Source organism: Saccopteryx leptura, chromosome 3 (genome assembly GCF_036850995.1).
Source record: "Saccopteryx leptura isolate mSacLep1 chromosome 3, mSacLep1_pri_phased_curated, whole genome shotgun sequence".
Taxonomy (NCBI): Eukaryota; Metazoa; Chordata; class Mammalia; order Chiroptera; family Emballonuridae; genus Saccopteryx; species Saccopteryx leptura.
Genome location: NC_089505.1, coordinates 227709768 through 227735457, shown reverse-complemented (window position 1 = coordinate 227735457; position 25690 = coordinate 227709768). Strand labels below are relative to the sequence as shown.

Sequence of the window (25690 nt, the reverse complement as noted above, 5' to 3'; positions counted from 1 at the left end):
GAGAAACAGATGGTTGCTCCTCCTGTGTGCCCTGACTGGGAATAGAACTTGGGACATCTACATGCCAGGCCAATGCTCCATAATTGAGCCAACTGGCCTGGGCCGATTTTAATATTATCTTAATGTGCATTGGAGAGATGGGGAAACTGTGGGTCCATATAGTTATCTCTGCCTCAGCCAAATGGGTAATGAAGAGCATTTGAGTTTCTAGCTTTTAATTCATTTTGAATCCAAACATGGTCACAGGCTTAGTTAATGTAAACAAAGGAAATTATTAAATAAGCTGGTCAGTGGGTAGGAATTTTGAGTACCTTTAAAAAAAACAACTCATTTGTCATATTCACATCAACGAAGTGTGCAGAATAGGACTTTGTGTGAAACTCAATATGAAAGATGTTGCTGTAACATGAATTCTAAATGTCACTGTTGACTTCTGACTTTTTTTAAAAATTAATTTTAATGGGGTGACATAGATCAATCAGGGTACATAAGTTCAGAGAAAACATCTCCAGGGTTTTTGACATTTGATTATGTTGCATACCCATCACCCAAAGTCAAATTGTCTTCCGTCACCGTCTATCTGGTTTTCTTTGTGTGTTCTCCCTCCTCGCCTCCCCCCCCCCCTAACCACCACACTCTTGTCCATGTCCCTGAGTCTCATTTGATTTCTGACTCTTGAAGGCTGTTGCAGGCACAGCTCTATTGGAAGAACTTTAGTTGGAAGAGTTTGGCTCCCACAGGCCTTGCAAAGGGGCATTAGATTAATCAAGAGTGTTTGATTTCCAGGCTCTGTCTAATGTCCCTCCCCTCCGGAACTACTTCCTGGAAGAAGACAATTACAGGAACATCAAGCGTCCTCCAGGGGATATCATGTTCTTGTTGGTCCAGCGTTTTGGAGAGCTGATGAGAAAACTCTGGAACCCTCGAAATTTCAAGGCACATGTTTCTCCCCATGAGATGCTTCAGGCTGTTGTCCTTTGCAGCAAGAAGACATTTCAGATCACCAAGCAAGGTAAGGAGCAAGGCATTCATATTTTTTTACTTCAGGGCAACAAAACTAGTTTGATGAACAAATTTACTTCCAGTTCACATCAAACCTTATAGTAGCTAGAGTGAGTGTCCTGTGGATAGCTTGGTTAGGGGTTAGGTTCCACACTATTTTTTCATCAGCCTGCCCTGGTCAGGTTCCCAAGACAGTTCAGGTGGCCAGAAAGTCTAACTTGGAAAACTGACATGTATGGCTCAGGTGAAGAGCGGAGGCTGGGAAGAGACACCAGCCCTTCCTAAGCACCTGCCAGCTTTGCTCCTCATTTTGTTTTGTTGCAAAATAGAATATTCTGGTGAACTATTCTGACTGTTTTCATCCCTCCAACCCCAGTTAGGTTTTGCCAGATGAGTCAAGTGGACACTTTGTAGCTCTTAGTACCTAGATCTGTGTAGTGTCCTCTAGCATTTAATGTCAGTTATTTGCCATTCGTTCATGTTGCTCCTAAGTTCTGGAGTTGCAGGGGTAAGAAACAATTTTTCTCTTCCAGAAGCTCCCATCACAGTGGGGAAAATAGTTGTGTAAAAAGGTGTTTATGGGGTGTTGAGTGCTGAGGAAGCAAAGTGTGCTGTGTGGGAGGGAGCATGAAACAGGGACCCCACTGGAATTTGTGGGAGGTGTGCTGGGCATCAGAGAGGAGGAAGAGATGGCTGAGTTTTAGGTAGAGGGGAGGCGGGTCTGAGGCATTCCAGCTAGAGGGGACGCTGCTGACAGATGCATGGAAGTGCCTGGCCCAGGCAGAAGACTGCAGTTAGCTGGATTCCTGGACTCCCAGGGGAAAATGATGAGTGGAGGTGGGGAGGAAGGGATCAGATTGTTGGGTTTATGTGCCACTTATAAGGAGCTTGGATATATCCTGACAGTAATAGGGAGTCAGTGAAGACTTAAGCAAAGGTATGACATAAGATAAATGTTTAAAAACATTTTTCTGGGTGAGGAGTGACAGAAGTTCAGTAATGGCTTTTGGTGGGTGATGAGATACAGGTTTGGAGTAGAGATGATAATTGAAAGTCCTGGTTGGATCAGAGAGCCTCAGGAGAGAGTAAAGATTGGAAGATGAAGAGCTTGACCTTGAACATTTAATGGCCAGGTGGAGGAGGATCCCAGGGGATGGGATGGCGTGGCCCTGAGGAAGGAGGAAACCAGGAACATGGAGCAGGCCGCAGTGCATGGTTTGGGCTGTCATACTGCTTCCCAGCTTCAAAACGTTCCTCTCTTCTTTTCCAGGAGATGGAGTCGACTTTTTGTCCTGGTTTCTGAATGCGCTACACTCAGCCCTGGGGGGCACGAAGAAGAAAAAGAAGAGTAAGTCATTGCATTTTGTAAAAGAGAGCTCTGTTTTGTTTGCTTCCTTTTAAGAACACTTTGAAGCTTCCTATCCTTTTATTTTTATTTTATTTTATTTTACAGGGACAGAGAGAGATAGAGGGATAGACAAGGACAGACAGGAACGGAGAGAGATGAGAAGCATCAATCATCAGTTTTTCAGTTTTTTGTTGCGACACCTTAGTTGTTCATTGATTGCTTTCTCATATGTGCCTTGACCGTGGGCCTTCAGCAGACCGAGTAACCCCTTGCTGAAGCTAGTGACCTTGGGTCCAAGCTGGTGAGCTTTTTTTTTGTTTGCTCAAGCCAGATGAGCCTGCGCTCAAGCTGGCAACCTCGGGGTCTCGAACCTGGGTCCTTCCACATCCTAGTCCAACACTCTATCTACTGCGCCACCGCCTGGTCAGGCTCCGATCCTTTTATAATTAACTATTTATCTTTTTGTGCAGGGGTGATATTATGAACACGTGGGCTAAATTTTGTTCTTGAATAGGTCTCTCTCTATTTTTCTTTATTAGAATACATACAGCTTACAAAAATTAGGGGATATTTCAAAATATCCCCTAATTTTTGTGAGCTGTATATTTCTAGCCAATAGAATTTTTTTTTTTTTGTATTTTTCTGAAGCTAGAAACGGGGAGAGACAGTCAGATAGACTCCCACATGCGCCCGACCGGGATCCACCCGGCACACCCACCAGGGGGCGACGCTCTGCCCACCAGGGGGCGATGCTCTGCCCCTCCGGGGTGTCGCTCTGTTGCGACCAGAGCCACTCTAGCGCCTGGGGCAGAGGCCAAGGAGCCATCCCCAGCGCCCGGCCATCTTTGCTCCAATGGAGCCTCTACTGCGGGAGGGGAAGAGAGAGATAGAGAGGAAGGAGAGGGGGAGGGGTGGAGAAGCAAATGGGCGCTTCTCCTATGTGCCCTGGCCGGGAATCGAACCGGGATTTCTGCACGCCAGGCCGACGCTCTACCGCTGAGCCAACCGGCCAGGGCTAGAATTTTTTTTTTTTTTAGCGAGAGAGAGAGAGAGAGAGAGAGAGAGACACACACACACACACACACACACACACACACACACACACACGAGGGACAGACATGGACAGACAGGAAGGGAGAGAGATGAGAAGCATCAATTTATAGTTGTGACACCTTAGTTGTTCATGGATTGCTATCTCATATGTGCCTTGATTGAAGGGCTCCAGCTGAGCCAGTGATGCCTTGCTCAAGCCAGCAACCTTTGGGCTCAAGCCTATGATCCCACACTGAAGCTGGTGAGCCCACGCTCAAGCTGAGCCTACACTTAAGCCAGGTGAACTCTCATTCAATCTGGTGACTTCAGAGGTTCGAACCTGGGACCTCAGCATCCTAGGTTGATGCTCTATGCACTGCAACACCATTGGTCAAGCTTGATGTTTTTCTGGTGTGGTGTGATATTTCTTCTACTACGTGGCTTTGCACCTCTATTAAGTATCCTCAGACTATGCACACCTGCTGAATTTTTTTTTCTCTTTAATTCAGTGAGAGGAGGGAAAGCAGAGAGACAGACTCCCATGTGCACCCTGACCGGGACCCACCTGGCAAGCCCACTATGGAGTGATGCTCTGCCCATCTGGAGCGTTGTTCTGTTGCTCAGCAACCAAACTCTTCTTAGCACCTGAGGTGGAGGCCATGGAACCATCCTTAGTGCCCTGGGCCAACTTGCTCCAATCGAGCTATGGCTGCAGGAGGGGAAGAAAGATGGGTGCTTCTCCTGTGTGCTCTGACTGGGAATCAATCCTGGGACATCCATACACCAGGCAGATTGATACTCTACCACTGAGCCAACCAGCCAGGGCGAGTTTTCTGACTTGTGTCCTTGAGGACTATAGAACTCTGTTGTGCTTTTTATTTCATTTCTTTGATTCTGTTCTGCTCCATTCTTAGTTTGTCTTTTTTCGTTTATGTCCCATGCATGGTAGACATTTTCTCCCTTTGTAGGGATTATGTGGTCATGGGAAGTTCTTGGGTGTGCAGTTGGCTCTTGAACAACATAGGGGTTAGGGGCACTGACCCTTTGTGTAGTTGAAAATCTGTGTGTAATTTTTGACTCTCCCAAAACTAGTAATTGCCTACCATTGACCGGAAACCTTACCAATAACATAAACGATTGAATAACCCATATTTTGTGTCTTATATGTATTATGTTCTGTATTCTTACGATAAAGGAAGCTAGAGAAAATAAAGTATTATTTAGTAAATCTAAGTCATAAGGAAGAGAAAATACATTTACAGTACTGTACATGTTTATTGAAAAAAATCAAATTATAAGTGGATCCATACAGTCCAAAACTATGTTTAGGGTCAACTGTACTTTGTTTTACTTATGGATTTTTTATGATTCAAAAACCCCAGGCTCTGTAAATTATTAATTTATTTCAAACGCACTTAATTTTTCTCTTGTGAGCCAGGCTCTTTGCTGAAGGGTCAGAGGATATTTTGTGAAGACAGACAAAATTGTTTACACAAATAGTTATAAAGGTGCTATGGTGGTTTACAATACAAAGGTAATTGTGTTTAGTAATAGCTTTGGGTCTTATGCTGGGAGATGTTGGTTTGTTTCAGAAATTTAGAAGTTATGACTGTATTTTGGAAATGCTTTCTAACCTGACAGAATTTTCATTTTGATTTGTTTGTGCAGCTATTGTGACTGATGTTTTCCAGGGGTCCATGAGGATCTTCACTAAGAAGCTTCCTCATCCTGATCTGGTGAGTGGATTGAACCTGAGCCTCAGACTGATATATTGTTGGAGTGGATTGACAAAGAGAAGCTTAGAGAACCATCATGGCCTCTTGCCCCAGGAAGAGGTTCTATAGAACACCTGCCAAATGGTAGTTCCCTTGGATTCTTAGCCTATTAGTGTGCTTAAGTTTTGGATTTAATGTTTGGATAGGATCTGCTGGTTTATGTGGTCTGGCCATTGGGTGGTGCAAGTGTGTTTTTTCAGAAGCTCAGGTGAGCTTTCTACATCATTTAAAAGCTTTTAAAATAGTCTGCTATTTAAGTAAAAATCTTTGAAGATGGAAGTCTATTCATTCTTGCATTACTTCAACCAGGTGGTAAAACTGTCCAGTGTATTGTATATTGACTTCATTTCAGTATAAAAGGAAGCACAGTGTAAATGTAACAGAAACATTGTTACATTGTGGTGGTCTCTTGCTGCTCACACTCCTTCTCTCTCTTTTTTCTTCATTAATTTTTAGCCAGCTGAAGAAAAAGAACAGCTGCTTCATAATGATGAGTACCAGGAGACAATGGTGGAATCCACCTTTATGTACCTCACCCTGGACCTTCCTACCGCACCCCTCTACAAGGATGAAAAAGAGCAGCTCATCATCCCCCAGGTGCCACTCTTCAACATTCTGGCCAAGTTCAATGGCATCACTGAGAAGGTAGCCCATTTGCACACCTGCTCTGCTACCCTTTCTCTCTCTTGATTTTTCAGTTTTCTTTTTATACTTGGAAATCGCCACATGTATGTAATGCATATATTATCTTAGGTGAGCCTTCCAGACCCCATGCTGTTTCTAGCTGATTGCCCCCCCCCAACTCTTCACTTGTATTATAGTGCCCTCTCTTGTACTACTCAAATGTTCTTTAAGCCTGGCCAGGTGGTGGTGCAGTAGATGGAGTGTCAGCCTGAGATGCTGAGGACCCAGGTTTGAATCTCAAGGTCACCAGCTTGAGTGCAGGGTCGCCGGCTTGAACTTGTGATCCTTCTGCCTCTGGCCTGACCAGTGGTGGCTCAGTTGATGGAGCATCAGCCTGGGCTGCTGAGGTTCCCCAGGTTTGAAACCCTGAGGTCACCAGCTTGAGCCTTGGATCATAGACATGACTGCATGGTCACTGGCTTGAAGACCAAGGTCACTTGACTGAGCAAGGGGTCACTGGTTTGGCTGGAGCCCTCCAGTCAAAGTAGGTATGAGACGCAATCACTGAACAACTAAAGTGCTGCAACTATGAGTTGATGCTTCTCATCTCTCTTCCTTTCTGTCTCTGTCTCTCACGCTAAAAAAAAAGAATAAAATACCTAGAATACATTTAATCAAGGATTAGAAAATTTGTACTTGGAAAATTGTAAGACACTAAAGAAGATATACACTAGTGTAAGCATGTACTGTGTTCATGGACAGGAAGAATTAACTTTTTTTTTTTTTACAGAGACAGAGTCAGAGAGAGGGATAGACAGACAGGAATGGAGAGATGAGAAGCATCAATCATTAGTTTTTTGTTGCACGTTGCAACACCTTAGTTGTTCATTGATTGCTTTCTCATATGTGCCTTAACCGTGGGCCTTCAGCAGACCGAGTAACCCCTTGCTCAAGCCAGTGACCTTGGGTCTAAGCTGGTGAACTTTGCTCAAACCAGATGAGCCCGTGTTCAAGCTGGCGACCTTGGGGTCTTGAACCTGGGTCCTCTGCATCCCAGTCTGATGCTCTATCCACTGTGCCACCGCTTGGTCAGGCAAGAATTAACATAATTATAAAATATCCATATTACCCAAAGCAGTCTACAGATTCAGTGTAATCCCTGTCAAGATATTAATGGCGTATTTATAGAACTAGAACAAATACTCCAAAATTTATATGGAACCACAGAAGATGCCAAAAAGCAGCAACAATCTTGAGAAAGAAGAACAATGTTGGAGGAATCATGTTACCTGATAGCAAGCTATACTATAAAACCGTAATAATCAAACAGCATGGTGCTGCCATTCTGTCTCCCTTGGGCGATTACCCTCTGTGAGCCCGTGGGGAGGATGTGCCAGTCCTGAGAGGAGTTTTTGTCTCACTGTGTTAGGAGAGAAAGGAAGGTATAGGTTTTGGCTCAAATACCACAGACTCTTATTTTTCTTACTTAATTATAGAGTTTTTTAGTAACAACTTAGAGAAAAATATTTTCTTTTTTTAAGTAAGAAAAAATTTTATTTATTGATTTTACAGAGAGAAAAGGGGGGTGGAATGAGAAGTATCAACTAATAGTTGCTTCATTTTTGTTCATTGATTGCTTTCTGTATGTGCCTTAACCCGGCAAACCCAGGGTTTTGAACCGGCGACCTCAGCATTCCAGGTTGATGCTCTGTCCAGTTTGCCACCACAGGCCAGGCAAAAAATATTTTCTTCAGTAAATGTTTTTTCATTTGCTCTATTTTGAAGACCATTTCAATAGAATTTAAATGGTGGTGGTGCTGGTGGCTTTTTAAAATAATTTTCACCACTGTTGTTGGTGAGCAGCTCTTTGGTGCTCCTGATGCTGTCATGCTTAAAGTGAAACTCTTACTTGATGGTTTAGAGCAGTGGTAGTCAACCTGGTCCCTACTGCCCACTAGTGGGCGTTTCAGCTTTCATGGTGGGCGGTAGTGGAGCAACCAAAGTTATCAATAAAAAGATAGATTTAACTATAGTAAGTTGTTTTATAAAGATTTATTCTGCCAAACTTAGCAAAAATTCGACATAAAGTACTTGGTAAGTAATTATTATTATATGCTTTAACTTTCTGTAACTCTGCTTTATAAAGTAAAGTTATTTCCCTACTTTATAAATCACCATTACTGTGGAACTGGTGGGCGGTTAGAAAATTTTACTACTATCAGAGATATAAAAGTGGGCGGTACGTATAAAAAGGTTGACTACCCCTGGTTTAGAATGTCATCATCTAGGTGATTTTAGAGTATGTGTATCCTAAATGTTCTTTAATCTTAATTTTAAATTAAAATAATTTTTTGGAAAACATGGGGTCCCTGTGGGGATCTCTTGTTACTTCTGTTGCTCACCCACTCCAGAGAGCAGTGGTTTTATTGGTGTTTTCTCTCTGGTTGTGGTTAGTTTTTCACTCCTACCTTAGTTTTTACTGTACTAAATTGTGTTTTGTTAAAGAAAAATAAATTTATGTACACTATCTTAGTCTCTTGGGCTGGGTAGGCTGTCCTGTGTCCTTCACCCCTCTATCCCCTCAAACATGCTGAATGAGTCCTCAGTAAATGTTGCCTGACAGATTGCACTTGAACCCCGAGTCTTGAGACCTTTGAGGGGGAAGAAACGTTGGCAGAGTGTTGACAGCTCTGCGGGAATTCCCTTTATGATGAGGGCTCCTCACTGCTTCAGAAGAGCCTGGTTCCTTGGGTACACGCAATGGTCAAGAATTCCTTCCTTATTTTGGAAGTGAGACTTTTCATGATTGTAATTCTGTGCCTTTTAACCAATCCTCTTTTTCATTTGACATTTTTGTTTTCTTTGTAGAAACACACACCCACACATTACTATGGTTAGAGTTCAACAGCATGCTCATGCTGGCTGAAACACAGCCCACAGTTGAGGTGATGTAGTCAGCTGGAGCCAGTCCTCTTCCTAAGCCTGTACGTGGTTTCTGGTGTCAGGTGTCTTGTGAATTCTAAGTGTAAGGCAAATTAGATGAAAAAATTCAAACCACAACAAATCTCATGCCCCTGCTCCAGTACTCAAGCACCAATTTGATAATTTTCTTTTTGTCTCTAGGAATATAAGACTTACAAGGAGAACTTTCTGAAGCGCTTCCAGCTCACCAAGCTGCCTCCATATCTAATATTTTGTATTAAGAGATTCACTAAAAACAATTTCTTTGTGGAGAAGAATCCAACTATTGTCAACTTTCCTATTACGTGAGTATTACGCTGTTACACCTTTTTTTTTTTTTTTTTGTGACAGAGTCAGACAGAGGGACAGATAGGGACAGACAGAGAGGAAGGGAGAGAGATGAGAAGCATCAATTCTTCGTTGTGGCACCTTAGTTGTTCATTGATTTCTCTCATATGTGCCTTGACGGCCGGGGGGAGGATTATAGCAGACTGAATGACTCCTTGCTCGAGCCAGCAACCTTGAGTCCAAGCTGGTGAGCCTTGCTCAAACCAGATGAGTCTGTGCTGAAGCTGGCGACCTCAGGGTCTCAAACCTGGGTCCTCCGCATCCCAGTCCGACACTCTATCCACTGTGCCACTGCCTGGTCAGGCTCCACTTTCTTTTAGTGGGAGTGAGCCTGAATTTCTTTTCATATTTTTGTATCACTGTTAATTTTGGACTGTTTAGTTCTTAGGGAATCTTAGGGAATAGAGCTTCTCTACACTATGTAAGTTAAGAGTTTTTATTTGAAGGCTATAAATATTTCAAAGCCTCAAGGATAGATGTTTACCTGGAAGCAATTCCTCCTTTGCCTCCTTTCCTATTGCTTGCTGGGAATTGTAGTCTTTTCCTTGTAGGAAAAAACAGTTGATGAAATGAGGGTAGAACAGATAGGAATCTGTTTGGTTTTGGAAATAATCCTGTGCAGTTAATCCTGAGAGTTCCTCCATTGCTGGTCATCACATCTTCTGCACACCATAGTTAGGCATGAAAAGTGGGGATGACTACAGATTTGTTTTCTCCTCTTGGGGTCCTTCTTTCTAATTTTTTCTCTAGAGGGTGGAATATGTCTAAAATCTTCCTATTGATGAGGAAGTTATAAATTTTTTAGGAAGTTATAAATTTTGATGTCTTATTTTTATTTAATATTTTTAGCGAGAGAGAGACAGGAAGGGAGAGAGATGAGAAGAATCAGCTCGTAGTTGTGACACTTTTTAGTTGTTCATTGATTGCTTCTCATATGTGCCTTGACCCCTTGCTTAAGCCAGTGACCTTGGGCTCAAGCCAGCAACGTTGGGATCACGTAAATGATCCCATGCTTACGCCAGCGACCCTGCACTCAAGCTGGTGAGCCTGTGCTCAAGCCAGTGACCTCAGGGTTTCGAACCTGGGACCTCAGTGTTCCAGTTTGATGCCCCATCCACTGCACCACCACTGGTCAGGCTTATTTTTAAATTATTTTTAAACACAACCGTGCAGTTTTCTTTTTGTGAACATTTATGAATATTTTAATGCAAAATTAGGACGTGTACCAGGTATTTTTAATTTGCCACCTTCTCAGAAAGCTCCTTCAAGGTCCTTTTCAGGGTTGGCAGTTGGCTTTTATTTCTCAAGAGACATGGTTTTTCACCTGCTGAAATAGGTATCTCTGAGAACGTGGAGAAACCTGGTGGTACAACTGGCAGGAAGAAATGTGGGTCTCTGTGTTGGCTTTTAGCTCAGGTAACAGTTTCTTTTTTTTTTTTAACAGAGATAGAGAGTCAGAGAGAGGGATAGACAGGGACAGAAAGAGATGAGAAGCATCAATCATCAGTTTGTTTGTTTTTTTGTATTTTTCTGAAGTTGGAAACGGGGAGGCAGTCAGACAGACTCCCGCATGCACCGGACCGGGATCCACCCAGCATGCCCACCAGAGGGCGATGCCCCACCCATCTGGGGCCTCGCTCTGTTGCAACCAGAGCCATTCTAGTGCCTGAGGCAGAGGCCATTAGCCATCCTTAGCGCCCGGGCCAACTTTGCTCCAATGGAGCCTCAGCTGCGGGAGGGGAAGAGAGAGACAGAGAGGAAGAAGAGGGAGAGGGGTGGAGAAGCAGATGGGTGCTTCTCCTGTGTGCCTTGGCCAGGAATCGAACCCGGGACTCCTGCACGCCAGGCCGACGCTCTACCACTGAGCCAGTCGGCCAGGGCCAGTCATCAATTTTTTGTTGCAACACCTTAGTTGTTCATTGATTGCTTTCTTATATGTGCCTTGACTGTGGGCCTTCAGCAGACCGAGTAACCCCTTGCTCGAGCCAGCGACCTTGGGTCCAAGCTGGTGAGCTTTTGCTCAAACCAGATGAGCCCACGCTTAAGCTGGCGACATCGGGGTCTCGAACCTGGGTCCTCCACATCCCAGTCCGACGCTCCATCCACTGTGTCACTGCCTGGTCAGGCAACAGTTTCTTATTGAGAAGGATTTGGATGGATATATGATAGGGCTAACACAATGTTTAGCTTAGTAGTATTGTTTTGTTTTTTTTTTGAACCTTTACAGATGAGTATGGGACTGTAATGGACAGATGCCATCATCTTCTTTTCTTCCTCCCTCCATCCCCCTGCATTACCCAGCTGCCCAAACTGCTAAGACTGCCACTCTTCTCCTTTGGAAATAGTTTCGGTTCTGAACTCTCTGTAGTGTTGACAAGGGTACTGTCTGAAATTAAAGGGGTCTGAGTTCTGGGCTGTCCTACCTGTGTGTTTTCTAAATGTTGTCTTATAGATAAAATGAGAGACTTTAACTAGATGGCCCCAGGGGTCCTTCCATGTGTAACATTTTATCATTTTTGGTTCCATGATTACCAACAATCTGAGGACAGTACGGGGTAGGAATAGGAAACCTGGTTAGAAATGCAGTTCTTTTTCTCCTTTCCCACATTTTTCTTTACTAGTATCTTGTTTGTGTGACAATTAGAATGAAATTGGGGGGGGGGGGGTGTAGAGGCCAGCTTTCTGCTGCCCCAAGAGGAGATTTCTTTGAAAGTCTACACATCAGGGTTTTATTTCAGAATCGGACTCTTGTGAATTGCCTGAGTCACCAGTCTGTTCTTGGTAGGACGGAACACTTGGAACTCCAGGGCAACTTCAGGGCAACTCCAGGGATGGAGAACTGTGTGTGGGTAGTAGTTGCTGCTCAGTCACCATGGAAATTTCCTTACTGCATTGGTTCTTTTTTATATGGGGCCTGGAATATGTTTATTTTGCCATCAGTTTCATTTGTATTTTTGGTAACTGACTTCAGTGGTTTGCCGTTCAGAAAGCTTACTTTGGACAAGTTGAGAAAAAGGTTACAGCTGACCTTTATTTTTTATTTAATTTAAATTTTTTTTTAGCGAGAGAGATAAGAAGCATCAAGTCTTTGTTGTAGCTCCTTAGTTGTTCACTGATTGCTTTCTCATATGTGCCTTGACGGGGGGGCTTCAGCAGAGCAAGTGATCCCTTGTGAAGCCAGCGACCTTTGGGCTCAAGCCAGTGAGGATGGGGTCATGTTTATGATCCTATTCTCAAGCCAGCGACCCCACACTCAAGCTGGTGAGCCTGTGCTCAAGCTGGTGACCTCAGGGTTTTGAATCTGGGTCCTCTACATCCCAGTCCAATGCTCTGTCCACTGCGCCACCACAGTCAGACTGTAGGTGGGTTTTTGACTGCACAGGGGATCGTTGTTCCAAACTTCCACATTGTTCGAGGGTCAGCTATACCTCTTGCCTAGTCAGTCTTTATGAGAACATCAAATTGTGTGACTAGTTCTGGAAACTGCGTTTTCATTACTTTATGTACTTTAATTACTTTTAGAGTAATTTGGTTTTGGATTAGCAAAATCCCTATTCTTGAAAAGGACCCTTTTCATATCTAATTCTTCTCCTGTGTTTTATTCATAGCACATCTTTTTATCGGCATTTATGACACTTGCAATTAGGTGTTCTCTGCTCATTTGGAGATAGGGTTTTTGGAGCATAGATTTAAAGTTTTTTATTTTTTATTTTTTTAATTTTATTTATTCATTTTAGAGAGGAGAGAGAAGGGAGAGAGAGAGAGAGGAGAGAGAGACAGAGGGAGAAGGTAGGGAGGAGCTGGAAGCATCAACTCCCATATGTGCCTTGACCAGGCAAGCCCAGGGTTTCGAACCGGCGACCTCAGCATTTCCAGGTCGACGCTTTATCCACTGCGCCACCACAGGTCAGGCAGATTTAAAGTTTTACTTCTAGCTAATTAGATGTTCTTTAGTTTTGACCATTCTCATTGGGAGATGAGTGTGGTTTGCTTCTTTGGTTATTTTCTTTTCTTTTTTTTGTGACAGAGACAGAGACTGAGAGAGGGACAGATAGGGACAGACAGGAAGGGAGAGAGATGAGAAGCATCAATTCTTTGTTGTGGCACCTTAATTGTTCATTGATTGCTTTCTCATATGTGCCTTGACCGTGGGGCTACAGCAGACTGAGTGATCCCTTGCTCAAGCCAGTGACCTTGGGCTCAAGCCGGCGACCTCGGGGTTTCGAACCTGGGTCCTCTGTGTCCCAGTCTGACGCTCTATCCACTGCACCACTGCCTGGTCAGGCTCTGACTATTTTCTAAAACAAAATGTTGTAATATATCTTCATTCCCTTTTGCCACTTAAACAGTTTCGTTCAGCCATGAGAACTTGATTATAGATAGTCCAGATTTCTCAGGGACTCTTTCAGACAAGTCTGCATAGCTGTTAAAGCAGAGGAGAGCAGAACCTGGAGAGTCAGCTCTTAGCAGCTGGCAGGCACTGTGGCTCTCTAGGTCTCGCATGGATTCCTTAGGACTCGTATCTAAACTCTCTTAAACATTGACTATATATTGCAGTTTATATGGTGTAATGCCGGTGGCTGAGGCCAGGCAGGTTCACATTGGATATGGGCAGATGGTGGAGGAACTGCAGAGCGGAAAGTGTTGGGCCATTCCCATTTATTAGATTTCCACATGGAGGGCAAGCAAACAAGGCAGGGGAAAATCTCTTCTTGTGGTGGCGGGCGAGTAATCTGCCAAATGGCCCCTCGCAGTGGCGGGCAAGCGATCCACAATCAGCCCTGAGGTAAAGCACCTGTAGCCTTAATGCAGGCTACATACACGTGGCCCTGCCACATGCTCCTGCACTAATCATACAAAGTGCAAGCAAGCAAGCCTAACACAGCTGTTTTCTCTACATGAGTACTGTCAACCTGTAGAAATAGCTAACGCTAACACATAGAAAGCTACATAATGTAATTAGAACAAAGTTTCATATTTATTTATAATTACATTGTTTACATTGAAAAGGTTTTGTATTTTTTGACATGTAAAATGTATTAACAGTCTGAAATTCAGAGGGAGATATCTATCCAGAAGTGACCATAACCACTGTTAGCATGTCCTGTGAATCCTTTCAGAGGTGCCATTATCGTATTTCCCGTTATGAGTGGCGGCACAGCAGACAGTTCTACATAGATTGGAAACATGATGATACAATCTCTCTTATTCTTCCTTGTATTATTTAAATTTTTATAAATATTTGTAAGCTAAAAAGGATTTATTTTCCTTAAAATTATGTAGTTAACATATGTTCTTAATGTTCACATTAACTGTCAATCTATTTCCCTATTTAAATATTTGAAAGTTATTTTTTGTTTTTTAAATTTTTTCATTGATTGAAAGAGGGAGGGAAGCATCAACTTGTGGTTCCATTTAGTTGTGTACTCACTTATTGCTTCTCATACATGCCCTGACTGAGGATCAAACCCGTGACCTCAGTGCACTGGGACAATGCTCTATCCACTGCACTACCTGGCCAGCGTTTGAAAGTTCTTCATAACTGTCTTGGCACAGTCTTCACAGCCAGCATTTTTTTTTTTTTTTTTGTGGGAGAGACAGAGAGAGGGACAGATAGGGACAGACAGACAGGAAGAGAGAGAGAGATGAGAAACATTAGTTCTCGTTGCGGTTCCTTAGTTGTTCATTGATTGCTTTCTCATATGTGCCTTGATTGGGGAGCTGCAGCAGACCGAGTAACCCCTTGCTCAAGCCAGCGACCTTGGGTCCAAGCTGGTGAGCTTTGCTCAAACCATATGAGCTTGCGCTCAAGCTGCGACCTCGGGGTCTTGAACCTGGGTCTTCCGCATCCCAGTCCAACGCTCTGTCCACTGCGCCACCACCTGGTCAGGCAGCCAGTATTTTTTTTTGTTTTTGTTTGTTTGTTTTTTACAGAGACAGAGAGAGAGTCAGAAGGATATATAGGGACAGACAGACAGGAACAGAGAGAGATGAGAAGCATCAATCATCAGTTTTTCGTTGCGACACCTTAGTTGTTCATTGATTGCTTTCTCATATGTGCCTTGACCGTGGACCTTCAGCAGACCGAGTAACCCCTTTCTCGAGCCAGCGACTTTGGGTTCAAGCTGGTGAGCTTTACTCAAACCAGATGAGCCCGCGCTCAAGCTGGTGACCTCGGGGTCTTGAACCTGGGTCCTCCGCATCCCAGTCCGATGCTCTATCCACTGTGCCACCGCCTGGTCAGGCTGCCAGCATTTGTAATAGCAAGTTCTTTGCAATAACCACTATTCATTTATACTTCAACCAATGGCTAGAGTTCAACAAAACACAAAAAGCGATTTTATTCCAGGTACAGCAAGAATTTTTTATTTAATATTTGAAAGTGAGTGTACAGATATTAAAAATAAATTTTCTGTTTCTAAGTCCCAACCGAAGGAACCTAGTGAGTAGTTTCTCTTGGCAACTAGAACTGAAATTGGGGGCCTGGAGGGTAGCTGAGGTGGGTCGCATAAAGGAGGAAAAGCCGGCTGCAGAAGGAAGGAGAAGAATGAAGCTGACATCAAAAGCAGGAAGGAGGGCCTGACCAGGCGGTGGCGCAGTGGATAGAGTGTTGGACTGGGATGCAGAATGACCCAGGTTCGAGACCCCGAGGTTGCTGGATCGAGCAAGGGGCTACTCGGTCTGCTGAAGGCCCGCGGTCAAGGCACATATGAGAAAGCAATCAATGAACAACTAAGGTGTCACAACGCATAACGAAAAACTAATGATTGATGCTTCTCATCTCTCCATTTCTGCCTGTCTATCCCTCTCTCTGACTCTCTGTCTCTGTAAAAAAAAGTAAAGAGGACATTTCAAAATATCTAAAAAAAAAAAAAAAAAAGCAGGAAGGAGGGCGAGTAGCTCTCTTAGACCCTGCTTCTTCTGTGCCTTGTTCCAGCTGAATTTCCTAGTCTGAAAACCTTAAATAAATTCCCCTTTTGTGCTTAGCTGCCTTGGATTGGTTTTTATTAATTGCAACTATTCTGCTTGGCTAAAAGAAAGAAAATCAGATAAAGAAGCAAGATCCCAGAAAATCAAACGAAAATCATAAATCGGAATGACTGATTTGCCATATTGGAATTGTTACTATGATTACATGCAGTGGCAACCCACATAATCGTGTGGTCAGGCCTTCCATAGCCTGAGACCAGAGGCAGGTATGGACCAAACCCCGCAGCTGCAGCAGGTCCCAGGCCAGGCAGAGGATGAGGCCATTACACCTGTTCTTTCATTGAATTCTCACCATCTCAGAGATAGTGACTTTCTTGCTCATCATAGAAGAGCTTCAAAGTTATATATCCTGCTCAAACTCACACGTACTTCAAAGTGGCAGAGCCCTGATTCTAGTTCAAGTCCGAATGGGCCCTACACTGCACTTTTGACTGCTAGAGATGCTTATAAAATGTTCTTTTAAAATGACCCATAGGCCTGACCAGGTGGTGGCGCAGTGGATAGAGCATCGGACTGGGATGCGGAAGGACCCAGGTTCGAGTCCCCGAGGTCGCCAGCTTGAGCGCGGGCTCATCTGGCTTGAGCAAAGAGCTCACCAGCTTGGACCCAAGGTCGCTGGCTCCAGCAGGGGGTTACTTGGTCTGAAGGCCCGCGGTCAAGGCACATGTGAGAAAGCAATCAAGGAACAACTAAGAAGTCGCAACGCGCAACGAGAAACTGATGATTGATGCTTCTTATCTCTTTCCGTTCCTGTCTGTCTGTCCCTGTCTATCTCTGCCTCTATAAAAAAAAAAAAAATGACCCATAGTTCCTGACCTGTGGTGGCGCAGTGGATTAAAGCATCAGTCTGGAACACTGAGGTCGCTGGTTCAAAACCCTGGGCTTTTATGAGAGTTGATGCTTCCTGCCTCTCCCTCGCTCCTTTCTCTCTCTCTGTCTCTCCTCTAAAATGAATAAATTATTTTTAAAAAATGTCCCATAGAGCCAATCTTTCTAGTTTGACTAATTTTTATAGCAGATTATGTGAATTTCCACAAACCTGGGCTTCCTTGGGTCTGTAAGCCTACCTAGATCCAGGGTCCTAAAATAGGTTCCAACAACTTTGTGGTCTGTTTGTGTAGGACAGTTTTCCTAACCGGGTAGCCTTTGTCTGATCTTCTGGCTTTATGTTTATCATCACCAGAAACGTGGATCTGAGGGAGTACTTGTCTGAGGAAGTGCAAGCAGTACATAAGAACACCACCTATGACCTGATTGCCAACATCGTGCACGATGGCAAGCCCTCCGAGGGCTCCTACCGGATCCATGTGCTTCATCATGTGAGTGGCGCTGACTTCTCATGGCACAGGGTGACAGAAACAGGTGTTTCTTTGGCATCTTGGAGGGCAGCTCCCTCAGTTTGTTCTTTCTTTACCCTGACTTTGGGACTCTGCGAATAATAAAGCTGTCAGTTATTGCCAGACCACGTGGTGGCACAGTGGATAGAGCGTTGGACTGGGATGCGGAGGACCCAAGTTCAAGACCCCGAGGTCGCCAGCTTGAGCACAGGCTCATCTGGTTTGAGCAGAGCTCACCAGCTTGGACCCAAGGTTGCTGGTTTGAGCAAAGGGTTACTCGGTCTGCTGAAGGCCTGCAGTCAAGGCACATGTGAGAAAGCAATCAATGAGCAACTAAGGTGTTGCAACGCACAATGAAAAACTAATGATTGATGCTTCTCATCTCTCCGTTCCTATCTGTCTCTCTCTGTCTATCCCTCTCTCTCTGACTGTCTCTAAAAAAAAAAAGCTGTCAGTTATTGAGTTTAAGGCAGTGGTTCTTTGTTTTGGCTGTACATTGGACTCATCTGGGGAGATTTAAAAATTCTGGTATTTGGGCACTATCTTTGGCCAATTATATACATCAGAACCAATAACTTGTGCCTGTTGGTTTTCAACTGTGGTAGAGGTCAGGGTTGCTGGTAAATATTCTAGAATGCTCAGGCAGCCCCCACAGCCAAGAATTATCTGGCCTAAAATATCATTCAGGATTAAGACACTGCATTAAAGTATCTGAAGGTGGGGACCAGGCATCATTGATGTTTTAAAGTTCCCTAGGAGAGCCTGTCCAGGCAGTGGTGCAGTGGATAGCATGTCGGCCTGGGACCCTGAGAACCCAGGTTCGAAACTCCAAGGTTGTGGCTTGAGTGTAGGCTCATCCGGCGTGAGTGTGGGATCATCGACATGACCCCATGGTTGCAGGCTTGAATCCAAGGTCGCTTGCTTGAGCGAGGGGTCACTGGCTCGGCCCAGAGCTGTGCCCCCACCCTCTGTGAAGGCACATATGAGAAGCAATCAGTCAATAATTAAGTTGCCACAATAAGAAGTTGATGTTTCTCATCTCTCTCCCTTCCTGTCTGTCCCTGTCTCTCTTTCTTTTTCACTTAAAAATAAAAGTTCCCCAGGATATTCCACTGTGTAGCCTGGTTTGAGAACCACTGTCCTGGGTTAGAGCCTCCCCATTGAAGGTGGAGTCCTTGGACCAGCAGCACTGACGTCATAACAACATTAGAGAGGCAGAACCTTAAGCCCCACCCAAACCTGCTGAATCAGAAGCTGCATTTTAACAGGTCTTTTGATTAACAGAATTAAAGTTTATGAAATACTTGTCTAGAAGTTCTGTTTCAGCTAAATTTTGTGAATTTGACTCAAGCTGAAAGTGGATGAAACGTACTTCAGATATATTTGGTATTGCCCAGATTATTAGCACAGATTGTTCCAATAGTTTTCTAGGACTGTTCTGTTTACCGGGTGCCATGCTGTGCTCTGGAAAGTATTCCAAGTACTCAGCATATGTTCATCTCATTTATTTCCATAAAACACATCTCCAGGACGGGTGTTAATACCATCGTTTTACAAATGAGGAAACCTGCAGGACAGGTGTTAATACCATTGTTTTACAAATGAGGAAACCGTCCCTCATAGTTCGAGTCATTTATGTACTGAAGGCAGTAGAATTGGGTTTTAAATCCAGGTGTTTGGTTTTACTATGTTCTTAACCAGGCCTTTAACTGGGAATGGCGACTTGATTATGTGATCCTGAGCTTTTATGTTTCCTGTATTCTGAACTATTGGAGTATCTGGAATGACTCTGTTCTGTAGTGTGTCTCTTCGGCATTTCTTAGAAGTTTGGATGGATGAGGCAGGTGAGCTTCTGGAAGGGCCTCTGCTATGATCCAGAAACCTGTTTTCCTTGTTTATGGAAACATCAAGTGAGGTGGGGTTTGCTGTGTTGGCAGCACTAGTTCTGTAGGCCAAAGGGGATGAGTTAGTTCGATTGGCATTGTCCACTAAGGATGCTTTTTCTTGACTATTGCTGTGTTCTGTGGGGTGGGGGTGGCAGTGTGTATTTTTAGATATTTTCAATAGTTGACACTGTACCTTCTTGGTCCTTGTGTCTAGTCTGTCATTTCTGAGCAGCAAAGAGACATCTTAGGTGAAGAGTAGAGGACTTTTCCTTTTTCTCTTTGTTGGTAACCTAAATTCAATAGGTGTAGAGTGTTTGGGCTCCATTATACTTAAGGAATCTTTGGCAGGACTTGCTTTGCCAAGATCAGTACCTCAAAAGCTCTTTAAATTGAAGGATGCCTAGCAGAGGTCATGCACCCTTTTACTTAGGACTCTTTCTGGGGGATGGTCTTGTGGCTGTTCGGGATTTTCTAACTTCTTACTGTGTTGCCTACCTTGTACACCTTTCAGTTTTAGGGGGCAGATTAATTCAGCCCTTCATACTTTTTGCAGGGGACTGGCAAATGGTATGAATTACAAGATCTCCAGGTAACTGACATCCTTCCCCAGATGATCACGCTGTCGGAGGCTTACATTCAGGTGGGTTGGACACAGACTTAGTCAGTGCCAAATAGGGGGGGTGTGGGGTCAGCGAGAGGAACGATGGGTGTGAAGGCAGGAAATGGTTATCTAGAGCCTTTGTTAAGCTGGGTGCCTGTTGGGATGCACTGAAGAGGAAGATCACATGGCCTTGAAAGTCCAGGAGATTTTCAGAGAGAGAAGAGTGGGGCGTATGGAAGATTTATGAGTGAGCAGGGAGGTTCTATTTATGCCCAGGTTAGCTTTAGATTGTATGATCTGATTTCAAAGAGGAGCAGCCTGGAATCCTCAGGACACCAGTTAGGAGTTGGTTCTGAAGCTTTCCCCGGTTCTCTAGGCACAGTTAGCACTCTGCGTGTCTTCATTGGAGCACCAGTATTATTTTAACTGTCTTTTCTATTGGGGTGAGAGCGGGGGGGAGCAGAGTATCTCTGTCTTCTCTTCATAACTGCTCTGGTGCCTGGTGAAGAAGACTGACACTAAGAAAAAGCTATAGCTTTATGAAAAAGAGAGCAGGCACTTCTTGTTTAGAGTTACTTTCTAGCAACTTTGTTTAAGATTATAGGCTTGACTGTGAGTTATTTTTTAGAAAGGGAGTTTGGAATGGAAATTAGGAAAAAGGGGGATATATGGAAAAAATATTGAATGAAAAGAAATTTTCTGTAAGATAAGTTAGTTTTAGGGGATTTGACAGATATGTAAGTTGAGTCACAGGCTATTAATTGCCTAGGGTAGAATAGGTATTTTATGAATATTTGTAGATTGAATGCCTGCCACCTTCTAAATATCTATTCTCATTTCTAACAGATTTGGAAGAGACGAGATAATGACGAAACCAACCAGCAGGGGGCTTGAAGTCCAGAAGTCAGGGCTGTGCTTCCATGGGGCTTCGGACAAGAAACTGAACAATGGCTGACTGGCACATTCCCTGGACCGCCCAGCTTTTATGGGGTTTGGTTCATACCAAAGCTCGGGCCTGCCCGCCTGGGATGGCTCTGTGCTATCACCCAGCAGCCCTTTGATCAGTTTATTGTAGATTGATCTTTCTCCTTCCTACCTAGCTCTCCTCTAGCTTCAGCAGGCCAGAACTCTTAAAGATGTATGTAATTTATTTTTGAGTAGCCACGAGTATCTGAAGGACAAAATAATTTCTTCAAAGCATCAAAGCCTCAGGATTCTAGGAATGAGACCCTAAAGCCACTAGCAGCCCATTTTCATCATAGTATGTTGTTTTCCTGTGGGTCTCATCATTTCCTGATTTTTTTTAGAATGAATTAAATATTTTCCTGTTTTAAAACCAACCTCATGTTTTATATCCTTCCTTTAGGTTGTCTTTATTTTTTTATTTTTTAAACCTCAGAAACTATCCTGTAGTCTGTCATCTGGTTATGTCTTCCTATCAGCTTGTAAGTGATGTCAGTTAGGATGATTTGTCTCTAAGTAACAGAATATCTGACTAAAAGTGATAAATTATGATTGTTCTGAACGAGAAGTCCAGAGGTGAGTGGTTGAGGCCCTCAGTGCAGGGCTGCGAGGGCAGGGGACGGGGGCGGCCGGAAGAGCATCTGACTGCCCCGCAGCGTGGAGAGTCTGGGCCGCTTCAGCAGGGAGCCCAGGCAAAGCTGGCTTGTTTGAAGTATCAAGCAGAAGTGGCTTCCATCAAGCCTAGCCATTGATCAGGAGCAGTTTGGAGAAGTGTGACCTTGGCCTGAGCACTGTGTCCAATCTGAAGATGTGGAGGGGCAGCTGGTGACAGCCAGTCAGCACAGCAAGTTCTCTGAAAGGGTGGTGGGAGCTGTGCACTTTGGGCTGCCACCCTTTACTTCTGGGACATGGTACTGTCCTTGTTTCCCTCTGCCTCTGACAGCTTCAATATTTCCTCTGTCCAGCTATTAAAAGTTGGGGTTTCTCAAGTTAGGCTCTCTCTTCTCACTGGTTACTTTTCCATGGGGCATTTCAACTATGCTTGTGGGCTTCACTTGTCACTTTAATGGAGAGGACTCCAATCTTAATATCAGACTTCTCTCAATTCTCAGATTCAGAGCCAGCTGCCTACTTGATATAGTTTGGGTGTCTTAAAGTCAGCTCAAACTCAACCTTGTTCAAAACAACTGTTTTTTCTCCTCATACTTGACCCCTTTCCAGTAGTTTCTATGTAGGTGAAGGGTTATATACACTAAAAATTATCCTTCCCCCACCCTCACTTCCGCTGTCTAATCTATTACCAAGTCCTGTTGATTTCACTTAGTGTTTCTTGAGTTTTCCCACTTCTTTACATTCTCTGCCAATGTCTAGTCTAATATAGTATCAGCTTAGTCCAGAGCTAATCGGGAGAGATAAAGTATATACTAATTTCATCAGGGGAAAATATTTTATGAATTATTAACTATAATGGGATTGGAGTCCCAGGGGTTTGCTGATAATACAGAATTCTAAAGGATGTGGGAGTGGGAGATGCAATGAACACCTACTACCGCCAGGTCTGACATGCAGCATCCAAGGCTGAGATCCAGACCTGGCTGAAAATCTTATGTTACCCCTGGAACTTGTCAGAAGTCTGCTCTCACTTTGCTACCAAACTGCCTGGGGTGCAGGATGTGGGGCATGTCTCAGGGACCCTCTGACTCAGTGGTTGCTACTTCCTGCCAGTTCTCTCCTCCCACTAGCTGGTCAGCTCCTGACCTTTTTTAAAAAAACTTTTTTTGTTTTAAAATTTATTCATTTTGAGAGACAGAGAGAGAGAGAGCGCGCGAAAGAGAAGTGAGGAGGAACAGGAAATATCAAATCCCCGTAAGTGTCTTGACCAGGCAAGCCCGGGGTTTTAAACCAGCACCTTCAGCATTCCAGGTCAATGCTTTATCCACTGCGCCACCACAGGTCAGGCAGCTCCTGACCTTTTGAGTGAGGGCTCTTCCATTGTCAGCAGCTCATTACCACACTTGCTTGTGTAATAACCTATTAATGCTGTAAAGCCAGTAGCCACGGCCACCACCACAGCCGCCTGGCCAATGCAGGCTCTCATTGGGTTCGAACAGACGGTAATGAAACAGTCCGTTGTTTTATTCCAAGAACTGGTGGCCATTAGCTTTAATCCTAGCTTGCACCTGGTGGGCAAGAAATACACACAGTGAGAAAACACTTCCCTTTTCATTCAGGGCTCCCAAAGCCACTGACTTATCCGAGTTTCCTAGAATCAAAGGTTTCTAGTCACCAGCCTTATTCACCTCTGTTCCCCATCTCCTTCTCTCTGCACAAACTGGCTTCTCCCTCAGCACTCTGCCATCTTGGCTGCCTCTACTCTCCTCCATGTGGCCTTTCTCTGCTCTCCTCCAGCATGGGCTCCTCTGCCCCATTTTATGTTTTTGTTTTTTTTTTAATTTTTTTAATGCATTTTAGAGAGGAGAGAGAAAGGGAGAGAAAGAGACAGAGAGGGAGAGAGAGAGGAGAGAGAGAGTGGGGAGGAGCTGGAAGCATCAACTCCCATATGTGCCTTGACCAGGCAAGCCTAGGGTTTCGAGCCAGCAACCTTAGCATTTCCAGGTTGACGCTTTATCCACTGCGCCACCACAGGTCTGCCCCATTTTTTTTTTAATTATTTATTTATTACAGAGACAGAGAGTGAGTCAGAGAGAGGGATAGACAGGGACAGACAGACAGGAATGGAAAGAGATGAGAAGCATCAATCATTAGTTTTTCATTGCGCGTTGCAACACCTTAGTTGTTCATTGATTGCTTTCTCATATGTGCCTTGACTGCGGGCCTTCAGCAGACCGAGCAACCCCTTGCTGGAGCCAGCGACCTTGGGTTCAAGCTGTTGGGCTTTTGCTCAAGCCAGATGAGCTCATGCTCAAGCTGGTGACCTCGGGGTCTCGAACCTGGGTCCTCTGCATCCCAGTCCAATGCTCTATCCACTGTGCCACCACCTAGTCAGGTGTCTGCCCCATTTTATAGTATAGAAATCAAAACCTTTAATCCAATGTACAAATAAGGAAGTCTCTCATACAAAGTCACTTAGGGTGGGAGAGGCTTAGTCTTAAAACTAAGCCTTAGGCTATAATGACCCTACCTGCTTACAGCCTGTCCCCCACACCCAATACAAATATAAGTGAGCAAACATATACATCATATTTGCAAACTTATTTGACCAACAAATGCCTCCCCTCCTTTACAGTATGGCTCTTCATCTTCCCAACCAAGCTTTTAAAAAAAAGTTTAAAATATTCTATGTTAAGGGGCCTTGGTATTGCAATTGCAATAGTGGCTTTCAAGATAATAGTCTGCTACATGTTTGCAAAAGTCTACTGGAGAGTTTAAACTCGGAGGCTGAGGATGTGTGTGTGTTGGCCTGGCATAGGTGGCCCTGGCTGGTTGGCTCAGTGGTAGAGCATCGGCCTGGCATGTGGAAATCTCGAGTTTGATTCCTTGCTGCGGACCAGTGCAGCTAGTAATTCCAGGTCCTGAGGGAGAACGGTGTGGAATTAAGGAAATAGACTCACTGAGAAAAGAAGATGGGATCGGGAGGCCTCTTCAATGCTAAAGGTAATATCAGAGAGAGTGAGCCCCCGGTCTTTGCTTTATTATATAGCATAGACAAAGCCTTTAATCCAGTATACAAATAGGGAATCCTGATACAAAGCCGCTCATCTGAGGCATACATTGGATTCCTTATAAGAGTGCACCACTCTACATCATGCAATAGTCAATGGTGTGGAGAAAAGCTTAGTGTTGAAAGGATCTTAGTATTAAAAGATCTTAGTTATAAGAGTGGGAAAGGCTCAGTCCCAAACCAAGCCTTAGGCTACAACGACCCCGCCAGCCCACAGCCAGTCTCCCATAATTCCTGGTGAGGGCATACTTGAGAAGCAACTATCTGCTTCTCCCCCAGCCTCTTCTCTCCCTCTTCCTCTCCTATAGCCAGTGGCTCTATTGCTTCGAGATTGGTTCCAGCGTCTCCCTGGGCACTGAAGATAGCTTGGTTGGAGTGCATCAGTGCTCAGGTTCTAAAAATTGCTTGATATTCAAGCATCCACTCCAGATGGAGTTGCTGAGTGGGTCCCTGGCGGGGTCCATGCGGGAGTCTGCCTCACTATTTCCCCTCCCTCCTCTCACCTAAAAAAAAGGTTGTCTAGCAGGCTCCCTCTTGGTGCTTGAGTGGTGGAGGGGATAGAAAAGGGATGGAGAAGTCTATATCCTGCTGTAGTGCTCTGCTGGGACGGGTGAGATTGTGGGATTCCCACTCTTGGTCTGCATATACATGTATTTCTTTTATAATAGAAAACATAATGACAAAAGTTCTTTTGTAAATAAAAGGACACTTTGATTTAGGTCTTTAATGCAAAAGGTTTACTTGTTTTTCTATATATTTTGATTATTTGGAATGTTAATATTCTCACTTCATCCAGTGATGGACTCTCGGGGGGGGGGGGGTCGAGGTGGGGGCCCGACTGGGAGCAGTGATAAGATGAAGAGGTGATACGCACCTCTACTTAATCAAGGAGGGGCATGAGGCAGGCCCCTAGTCACTGCCTTCACTGGAAGGCTGTGGCTTCTGCAGCATCTAAAAGAATAGTGTCTTTCTTTTTAGTACAAGGAAATAAATAGGATTTTATTAGCATTGTTATAGGCGTTGTATTATGTTGGAACTAATCCTTTTTTTTGTTAAGAGAGAGGTGGGTAGACAGACGTGTCCCGACTGGGATCCGCCCTGCAAGCCCCCTACTACCAGGTGATGCTCTGCCCGTCTGGGC

The 25690-nt window shown here is 44.3% G+C and overlaps 1 protein-coding gene across 1 annotated transcript in view; it reads left to right on the top strand.

Moving 5' to 3' along the window:
- USP39 (ubiquitin specific peptidase 39) overlaps window positions 1-21826 on the top strand; it is a 46724-nt gene extending 24898 nt beyond the window's left edge. Inside the window, exons 6-13 of the mRNA XM_066377797.1 lie at window positions 787-1012; window positions 2273-2350; window positions 5051-5118; window positions 5614-5802; window positions 8905-9047; window positions 17264-17399; window positions 19857-19943; window positions 20751-21826. Of these exons, the coding sequence (XP_066233894.1) occupies window positions 787-1012; window positions 2273-2350; window positions 5051-5118; window positions 5614-5802; window positions 8905-9047; window positions 17264-17399; window positions 19857-19943; window positions 20751-20798 (975 nt within the window). The 3' untranslated portion in view covers window positions 20799-21826. The remainder of the gene's footprint in view (window positions 1-786; window positions 1013-2272; window positions 2351-5050; window positions 5119-5613; window positions 5803-8904; window positions 9048-17263; window positions 17400-19856; window positions 19944-20750) is intronic.
- Window positions 21827-25690: the final 3864 nt, after the last annotated feature.